At 34.7% G+C, this 10,266-nt stretch overlaps 2 protein-coding genes across 2 annotated transcripts; one reads left to right on the forward strand and one right to left on the reverse strand.

The window, feature by feature from the left end:
• Positions 1-4,752: 4,752 nt before the first annotated feature.
• LOC124632022 (odorant receptor 7a-like) lies at positions 4,753-7,039 on the reverse strand. The gene is made up of 5 exons (XM_047166677.1): positions 6,282-7,039; positions 6,106-6,205; positions 5,829-5,930; positions 5,278-5,433; positions 4,753-4,908 (listed from the first exon to the last, which is right to left on the reverse strand). Exons 1-5 carry the CDS (start codon positions 7,037-7,039, stop codon positions 4,852-4,854), a joined length of 1,173 nt encoding a protein of 390 aa, XP_047022633.1. The 3' UTR covers positions 4,753-4,851.
• Positions 7,040-8,781: 1,742 nt separating this feature from the next.
• LOC124646105 lies at positions 8,782-9,756 on the forward strand. The gene has a single exon (XM_047186175.1). The coding sequence runs from the start codon at positions 8,782-8,784 to the stop codon at positions 9,754-9,756; it is 975 nt and encodes a 324-aa protein (XP_047042131.1).
• Positions 9,757-10,266: the final 510 nt, after the last annotated feature.

The raw sequence follows: 10,266 nt of genomic DNA on the forward strand, positions 1-10,266 counted from the left end.
AAAGCGCATTCGGGTGCATTTTAATTGCAAGGGTTGTTCGGCAGGGGCCACCGCTGGCATGAAAATCTTCACCGTTTAATTCTTGGGAGCCTCGGATACCGCACACGGCTCATTTAATGCATACTAATATTATAATTTTTGATGGGATACTTCTGAGGGTATCAATTACGCTGGGGGCGACGTTCCTTCATTTCATTTGTAATTTTTTTTATTGCATAGTTATTTACTGACCGTCTTTCATTTATGTGCTGTATAATAATTATTTTAAACAACTATTGCCCGGTGATTATGATCATTGTTTCAAATTCACAAACTGAAACGATCGGATCGGAGAAATGTTTATGTAACATCAAAAAATTAAGGATCCTTCTATATAAAAACTCATCTCAAACACACTGGTGAACAGCTAAAACATCGGTAACAAGAAACGACATGGTAAGAAAGACACCTTATCAAGCTATGTAATTACTTAATGGCATACTAATGACTCAATTCAAACTACTTGATGTACTATTATGTACCTACATAATGTTCGTTTTCATTATGTATTGTATAGGTACAATTCTATGAAATAAAATTGACTTCAATTTAATTTAGCTTCATTTTTGCTCTTCGTTCAAAATTCTCTGCAATAACAATAAAAAGGGAACATTGCGGTTTATATACAAATACACTTGAAGGCATCCTTGGCCACGGCCTTCCGCTAATTACATGATGGTAGATTTACCCCTCAAAAATTAATTACCCTAAGCAAATAACGTAACGTGGAGACTTGGTTGTACTAAAATTATGGAAGGATTTCCTAATATCAGTTCAAATTAAGAGTTCTTTACTCGTTTTAAAGAGAAAAAGATTATCAAATTTTCATTATTGCATTTGTGGGAGCTACGCCGTAGCCTCCTACGGGGCGTAGCTATAGGTGCTACGAAATGCCAATAATAGTAAATTGACAGTCAAGTATTAACACGCACTACAATATTAGGTGTTTAAATCACAAAACCTCCAGAAATGATTTTTATTACGCTTTTTCAGAGGCATTCATCATGATCAATCAGGTAATTCGTACAAAGCCGGGACAACATACTTGTATAAGCCGGGACATATAATAACTTACTTTCAAGCAGGCAAAAGGTTCCCATCGACTTCTACTAAACATAAATTGAGACTTCAATTAACCATCAATTTATTTCACAATTATTGAATGAAAGTAATTAAACGCCTCGACTTGTGGACGACTCATTAATCATTTATTTACTAGTCAACATGGGAGTAGAACTTTTCACTTTAACCAAACTTCAGGACAAACTCGACTCTTCAGCACATTTACTAAATCAATACAATTAAGAAGATAAATAACTAACTTTTTCGAGGTACTAGAAATAGAATGTTTCCGTGAGAGGACTACTTTTTTAGAGTTCCTTCACATGAGACCGCTTAGAAACCCATTTAAGAATATATTAAAGTCTTTGTGTGTTAGGTACATTACTAATTTGCATCGACTTCCTTAATTTACCGACGAAATAAACACCCAATGTTTGAGGCATTTATTGACTAACCCAATAATCTTCTCTTTGACACATTTATTGACTACTTCAAAAAAACTATCGACAAAATCTAGTGCATACAATTGTCTACGCTATTTACTTTCCGAGAAAATATTTTTAATTAGCCCAAGAAATACAAATGAAGACGCCACTTCATCTGAAAAATATCCGCAACATTCCGTGTCTTTTTCTCAGATAAAATACTTGGTAAATCTTTATTACGATGAGTAACAGAATTCAGCCGCCAAACATCCACATGGAAAAGTAGTCGAAGTGGAAATAGGGAAGAAAGAGGCTTCGCGAACGGCGCATACACACCTTAATGATGGCTGCGGGCGTCGCTCATTGTGCGAGCGCGCTCGTGGACGCCGGAAAATTATACTCACTAAACTTGCTAGAAATTTCATGCGCGTCGACTGCCAACCAGCAATTTAGTTTTTCACACGCTGCGAACTTCGCGCCGACGGATTTTTTCCATGGTCACAGGAAAAGGCCAAAAAAACCGATGTCTGAATTTATGTTGTATTATGAGGTTTTTTTTTTCTCATAAGACAGTTTATAAGAGAGTACCTACATAAGAGAGTACATAAGAGAGTATATAAGACAGTACAAAAGAGAGTATATACGAGAGTACATAAGAGAGTACATAAGAGAGTACATAAGAGAGTAGGTACATAAGAGAGTATATAAGAGAGTACATAAGAGAGTACATAAGAGAGTACATAAGAGAGTACATAAGAGAGTACATAAGAGAGTACATAAGAGAGTACATAAGAGAGTACATAAGAGAGTACATAAGAGAGTACATAAGGGAGTTCATAAGAGAGTACATAAGGGAGTACATAAGAGAGTACATAAGAGAGTACATAAGAGGAGTACATAAGGGAGTACATAAGAGAATACATAAGGAAGTACATAAGAGAGTACATAAGGTAGTACATAAGAGAGAACATAAGGTAGTACATAAGAGAGAACATAAGGGAGTACATAAGAGAGTACATAAGGGAGTACATAAGAGAGTACATAAGAGAGTACATAAGAGAGTACATAAGAGAGTACATAAGAGAGTACATAAGAGAATACATAAAGAGAGTACATAAGAGAGTACATAAGAGAGTACATAAGAGAGTACATAAGAGAGTACTTAAGAGGAGTACATAAGAGGGTACATAAGAGAGTACATAAGAGAGTACATAAGAGGAGTACATAAGGGAGTACATAAGAGAATACATAAGGGAGTACATAAGAGAGTACATAAGGTAGTACATAAGAGAGTACATAAGGGAGTACATAAGAGAGTACATAAGGGAGTACATAAGAGAGTACATAAGGGAGTACATAAGAGAGTACATAAGAGAGTACATAAGAGAGTACATAAGAGAGTACATAAGAGAATACACAAAGAGAGTACATAAGAGAGTACATAAGAGAGTACATAAGAGAGTACATAAGAGAGTACATAAGAGAGTACATAAGAGAGTACATAAGAGAGTACATAAGAGAGTACATAAGAGAGTACATAAGAGAGTACATAAGAGAGTACATAAGAGAGTACATAAGAGAGTACATAAGAGAGTACATAAGAGAGTACATAAGAGGGTACATAAGAGAGTACATAAGAGAGTACATAAGAGGAGTACATAAGAGAATACATAAGGAAGTACATAAGGAAGTACATAAGAGAGTACATAAGAGAGTACATAAGAGAGTACATAAGAAAGTACATAAGGGAGTACATAAGAGGAGTACATAAGAGAGTACATAAGAGAGTATATAAGACAGTACATAAGAGAGTATATAAGAGAGTACATAAGAGAGTACATAAGAGAGTACATAAGAGAGTACATAAGAGAGTACATAAGAGAGTACATAAGAGAGTACATAAGAGAGTACATAAGAGAGTACATAAGGGAGTTCATAAGAGAGTACATAAGGGAGTACATAAGAGAGTACATAAGAGAATACATAAGGAAGTACATAAGAGAGTACATAAGGTAGTACATAAGAGAGTACATAAGGGAGTACATAAGAGAGTACATAAGGGAGTACATAAGAGAGTACATAAGGGAGTACATAAGAGAGTACATAAGGGAGTACATAAGAGAGTACATAAGAGAGTACATAAGAGAATACATAAAGAGAGTACATAAGAGAGTATATAAAAGGGTACATAAGAGAGTACATAAGAGAGTACATAAGGGAGTACATAAGGGAGTACATAAGAGGAGTACATAAGAGAGTACATAAGGGAGTACATAAGAGAGTACATAAGAGAGTACATAAGAGAGTACATAAGGGAGTACATAAGAGAGTACATAAGAGGGTACATAAGAGAGTACATAAGAGAGTACATAAGAGGGTACATAAGAGAGTACATAAGAGAGTACATAAGAGGGTACATAAGAGAGTACTTAAGAGGAGTACATAAGAGGGTACATAAGAGAGTACTTAAGAGGAGTACATAAGAGAGTTCATAAGAGAAGTACAAAAGAGAGTACATAAGAGGAGAACATAAGAGGAGTACATAAGAGAGTACATAAAAGCAGAACAAAGGAGGATTACATAAGAGACCACACAGGAGAGTACATAAGAGAAGTATATACGAGAGTTCATAACAGGAGTACATAAGATGGCTTGTATAATATTAGTGTACCATGTTTTTATGTTCCTTGATATAAATAATTTTTATAATCAACATAAATTCAACAAAACCTATTTTTATGATAATATGATATAGCTTCTATTCTATACCCCATGGATTGGCCAGTCTTTTTCGCACCATCAAACGTCTATCATAATGAACCTATTGGTAAACATTTCATTGCTGTCAATTCTGAGTTTTTTTATGTGAAATATTTAGCCATCTCCTTTGTAAATTATTTTTAACTATTCGTCCTCTAAGCGAAGTTACTGATACACTTGATTTTACATAATGATATGGTTGTTATAAACTACAACTTAGTTTTATGGGTAAAAGAAGTACTTTTTAAAAATTAATAACTTTTTTATTTGACGACGCGACGCTGGAATAAGTATATATGCGGCCAGTTTAAACAATTGAGTAGGTAACCTTCTATTTAAAGACCTTATATCAAAATGTCTGAAATTGGAAAGTCAAATCTGATAAAAAAAGGTATTGTATAATTATAGGTAATTATTTATTTTAAAAAAAATCAAATGAGTGTTGCTAACGTGACAAAATGGTGATAAAATCCAATGAATATTTTTATCCATCTCTTAATTGAGGGTGAAAACTCTAAAGATAAGTAGGTAACCAACAAGTGTATTTCTTCATAGAACAGTGAGTCTATTTATCTTGAACATTTCTTATTAACGTGAAGAAAGAATACGCTGTCTTCATAATCTGAAACAGTACGGTATGATATTAAATACCGTTATTTTAAAACGGTACATTTCTTTAAAATACCTACCCTTTTTGTTTGAAAGAGAAACAGTCTAGAGGAGTAGAGGAGTAGATTAAGACATCGTGATATTTTATCAAGTTAAACATTGTATATCTTAACAAAGTAGTCTCTCATTATTTTTTACTTTAAATATTAAGTCAACTAAAAAGACAGCATCTAAATCGATCCATCTATAAAAAAGGCACGGCGCTATAGTCAGATACACAGGTAGACACATATATTTCTTTTAATTTACTATTTGCGTCTGGGGTTGTGTGAGTGAGTGATTATAGTTAACATGCGTTAAAGAATAGAAGGTAAGTACTTACTGCAATAAAAGTGACGAGAGACAAAGGAAACATTTTCATTCCCGAAATCTGTATAGGTCTTGCTGCTCGTTCTCTGAACAGGATCAAGTCCTTTCTAAACGATTTTGATCTCACTAGCCATTCACAGTTGTAAGCCGCCGTAACTAATTCTTGACTCTAGAAAATACACATGAGACACCATAATTTGATAATATTAGTAGTTTATGATACCTATTTAAAGAAAAATATTTGCCTAGTGGGTAAAGAACCAACCCCTCGAGTATGAGGGTGTAGGGTCTATTCCAGGGCTGGCAAGTACCAATGTCAGTAACTTTTCCATGTTTTTTATGTACTTTATAAGTAAATCTTGGTCATCAATGGCTGATAAAAAGGTGAAGGAAAACATCTTAAGAAAACCTGGACTATAAAGTCTGAAATCACCAACCCGCATTGAGCAAGCGTGGTGATTAATGCTCAATCCTTCTCCATGTGAGAGGTCTGTGCCCAGCAGTGAGACGATAAAAAGGCTGTAACAGTACAACAGTAAAGAAAAAGATGTATATTTAACGTACTTCGTAAGTCAACAGAGTCCCAAGATAGCCTGGTACAAAAATTTGTCCTGTCATCATTAGTAAATAAATCACCATGAATAATCTGCTCTCCATAGACGCAGGCTGTAAACACAGCAAGAACGTCAATATAGTTAACCACAATTAGTATTAATAATAATTACCATCATGATTATTATAAACTCAGATTTAATAAATAAATACCAATAGGTATGCTACTTTTTAAAATCTGATTCAGTATTCTGGTCGAGATAAAAAAGAGGAACAGTCTCTTACTCACCATCAGTAAACTGCACATAACGACACATATTATCAGTGATCCAACACCGAATTGAATGAATAATGATATTGATAAAACATTTTGAACCGCTCCACAATAACTAAAAGAGAGAAAAAAAAACATTTAATAAAAAATCGAGCCAATAAAATCAGATTTTAATTAAAATTGGTTTTTACTTCAAAATAAATTCATAGTGTCGTAACAATTTGTTGAGCCTCGTTAATTGAATCTTGTCTTGAATTTCTCTGGGTAGCTTGCATTCTTCGGCAGACAATTTCAAATTAGTCAAATTACTGTTCAGCAACTTCAATTGCGCTACCGCTATAGCTAAGAACCCAGCGCTCAATGTATCAACATTCACGTTATATATCATGTGCCCATACATTCCAATAGCTTGATACAAGAACAAAATAAAGAAATAGGAATCTCGAAATTCATCGTCCAGAAAGTAATATTTGCACACTGGCAATTCAGATTTGGTTCCCCGTAGAAAAGCAAGAAATAGTGGAGCAATTATATCAAAAATATACGCTGCGTGGGCCAAAATGTTGTATACTCGCCAACTGAATTTGTAACCCTTATGAGTTTTGTAAAGGATTCCATCTTTTTTTCCATTGTCACCAATGAATTTATCGTTATCGATTAAATTTAATACTTCAATGATTTCATCACGCATAAGGATAACTGTGAACACTTTCGCCGTAACAGTTATTTCAGTGAAGAAAAATATCACTTCTCGTAGGATTAATTCGATATTCCTGGGAGTATAAACCAAATTTATTGTGAGAAGTAAGTTATAGCAAACAACCGCTAGAAAAACACTAATAAAGGAAAAATATTTGTAATATTTTGGGGGTGTTTTGCCAGCCCATACTCCGAAAAAATTTAAGAATCTTAATGTTTGTTCCAAAATTTTTGATAGATCCGACGGCATGATGATGCTGACCGTGAGTATTATTTGGAAATGTGTTTGAAATAATACGCATGTTCTTTTATAATGCCCTTAACTGCGTTAATTGTTTCAAAATATACAGTATTTAGCACCAGCGTATAATTATTTATTTCACGCCTTTCTTTTATCCAATTAGTTTTTTTTTGAACTGTGTAATAACACTAAATGTAATAACACGTAAAATGAGTACTTGACATCATTAATTAAATAATTACGAATATAACACATCGACCTAAACAAAATCGCTGGAATGACATCGTTTCAGTCAATTCAACTGTTTTTAGTAACAAACAAAAAAATCGCACGTACTGCGTAGGTACATTTGGCATTCGGCGGTTGCACATCTACGGTATTTGATTTCAAAAAAATATTGTTTTACTAGCGTAAAATAGACATTGTTTTACAAATAGTACAAATAATAGAAATAGTTTTCTTTCTTAGAATATGAACTTCACAAATTTTTATCACTAGTAATTTGGAATTCAGCCGCCCAACATCAACATGGAAAGAGAAAATCTATAAATAATAATAAATATTCTATTGAAGAAAAACTATATTGGTTTAAGTTTCCTCTTCTATCTAAATTGCAAAGTCTACTACGAGTATAGGTAATTACATGAAAGTACACTTACCAAGCTTTGCCTTGTTTTACTTTAAAAATATCTTCACACGGTCTCGTACACAGCGGTGCTTCGTTATTTCAGAGCAATTTTTCTCTGCCTCGCGCCGGCTTCCTCTTTTTTAATTAAGTGAAACTAAGAGGCCCTTTTGTTTCCTTGGCCTGGCGACCCGCTAATTGCCCGCCAGTCAGTCACTTGTCATCAACAAAGCTTTATTTGCCCACTTGAGTTTATAAAACGGAATCTAAGCAAAAACAAAATAACAAACGCTATTTGCATTTCGTGAATTTGATTAGGTAAGTACTTGAATTTGGAGACGTCCACTTTAATCGTTAAGTGGGACGGTAACAGAACTATGGCGTTGTACTCATTTTTTACTTGTTTACGTATGAGTTGTTTAAAAATTATACATAATCTGCCAAACCACCTACAGAAAGAAGATTTTCTTCTCTGGGTTGCTTAAGTTCAAAGTTGTGTATCGATTTAAAAAAATTTGGTATAGCGTACCTACGTAACCTATAATATGAAATTGAAAAAGCAGAGCAGATATCGAGAAGTTCGTTTAGTGAACACGTATATTACAACGCTCCTCGGAAACAAATTGATATTGGTGTTGAAAGTGACTTTTTGGACTTAAAGAACTGTGATAAGTGATAATGGACGCAAACAGTATCAGTGAGTAGACAATACTGTAATCAAGTGCAACAATTAAGGTCTAAAACAATCGATATAAGAAACAGATTCGTCAAAGTTTTAATTACCTACCCGGCCATACATTATATTCGAGTTCACGGAGTTAACGCGTAAGCGACGCCGATTGCCCGGCGCTTACGACCTTTTGGTCGCGACTCTTCGACACTCACTAAGCGCGGGCATTTATTAGCGTACGGCTTTTTACGAACAGATCTAACTTTAGTACTTGGCCTTTATTAGTGTGCGATTATTAAAAATATTATTTATTTTAGAATTGCGATAAGTATATTTTTTTTAACGCACAACATTTTTGCTAAAATGGACGAACAAACGTTCATAACGTGGAGCTGTTGTTCCTCTGTACATGAAAACAACAGCAGAAGCTCTTTGTCATGTTCTGTCTGTGAGAAAATGTTCCATTGCGACTGCCTCGCTATCGATCCACCGTCTGATCCATCAATGTGGATCTGTTCTTCGTGCAAGCCTCAGACACCTGGTGCGAAAAATGTTGATAATGCGCAAGTATACTTCAAATCGAATGTTACTATTCGACCGAATAAGAGGCAAGCGCTGCAATCTCCTCCAAATATAGGTTCTTCACCAGTGGCTGAAGAAAGAGTTCGAAGTATTATAGAAGAGGTGATGCAGTCGCAATTGGATCGTCTATTGGAGAAGATGAACTTAAATATGAAAATGCTATTGAACCAAGAAATAAACTCCATGCGGGAAGAAATAACGGGATTGAGAAAGTCTGTCGACTTCATGAGTAATCAGTATGATGATATGGCAAAGGAGAAGAAAGGAATTGAAGATCAGGTGAAAGCATTGCAGTCTAGAAACAACGAATTGTCTGCAACGATTAAAAATATGACCAGCCGAATTAATACTCTCGAACAACATGCTCGCTCAAAAAATGTTGAGATTCAATGTGTCCCCCAAACTAAGAATGAAAACCTTATAGATATTATCAAACAACTAGGAACTAGCATTAACTGCGACATCAAGGAAGAGAATATACTTAACTGCACTCGAGTAATGAAGGCTAATAACAACAGTGAGCGACCTAAGTCAATAGTTGTTCAATTTAATACGCCCCGTTTTCGTGACACTTTCTTGGCATCTGTAATTAATTTTAATAAATCAAAGCCAGTCGGTGACAAGCTAAATGCAACCCACGTAGGACTTAAAGGAGTAAAATCACCTATCTTTGTGAGTGAACATTTGAGTTTAAGCAGCAAAGCTCTTCATGCAGCTACCCGTATCAAAGCGAAGAACAAGGGATACAAATATGTTTGGATCAGGGGAGGACGCATCTTCGTGAGAAAAGCAGACGACTCTGATATTAAAGTCATTAAGGATATGGACTCTCTGGACTTAATAGTATAGGGTTACATTATCCTATACATACATGTTATCTGTTACTGATATTTTAGTAATAAAATTCATTGTATATTACCAGAATACTCACGGTCTGCGCTCAAAATCTCAAGAATTTTATTGTAATTTGGTGTGTGCTAACTACGATGCATTAGTATTAACAGAAACATGGCTTAATAGTTGTATTCTTAGCAGCGAACTTTTTGATCAAAGATATCGAGTTTTCAGACGGGATAGAGAAACTTCTGGTTTCCACAATAACAAGAAAGATGGGGGCGGCGTTTTAATTGCGATTGATAAAAGGTTCACTGCTTATAGGCAACTCAGTTGGGAGAGTAAGTGTGAGGACTTATGGGTTACTGTTGAAATCACGACGAATTTCAAAATAGCAATTTGTGCAATATATTTGCCTCCGCCCGTACAAAGTTTAATATTGGAACACTATTTTGATAGCTTTAATCAGGTAGTAGAAAAAAACTATGATTTCCGTACTATTCTTATAGGTGATTTTAATATGAG

Source organism: Helicoverpa zea, chromosome 1 (genome assembly GCF_022581195.2).
Source record: "Helicoverpa zea isolate HzStark_Cry1AcR chromosome 1, ilHelZeax1.1, whole genome shotgun sequence".
In the NCBI taxonomy this organism is placed as follows: domain Eukaryota; kingdom Metazoa; phylum Arthropoda; class Insecta; order Lepidoptera; family Noctuidae; genus Helicoverpa; species Helicoverpa zea.

Bases quoted from the DNA above. Each gene is read 5' to 3' on its own strand.
- LOC124646105 (XM_047186175.1), top strand. From the start codon at position 8,782: ATGTTCCATTGCGACTGCCTCGCTATCGATCCACCGTCTGATCCATCA.
- LOC124632022 (XM_047166677.1), bottom strand. From the start codon at position 7,039: ATGCCGTCGGATCTATCAAAAATTTTGGAACAAACATTAAGATTCTTA. The intron at 6,206-6,281 runs GTAAAAACCAAT...TCTCTCTTTTAG, and splicing joins CACTATGAATTTATTTTGAA to TTATTGTGGAGCGGTTCAAA. The intron at 4,909-5,277 runs GTAAGTACTTAC...GTACTGTTTCAG, and splicing joins CTCTCGTCACTTTTATTGCA to ATTATGAAGACAGCGTATTC.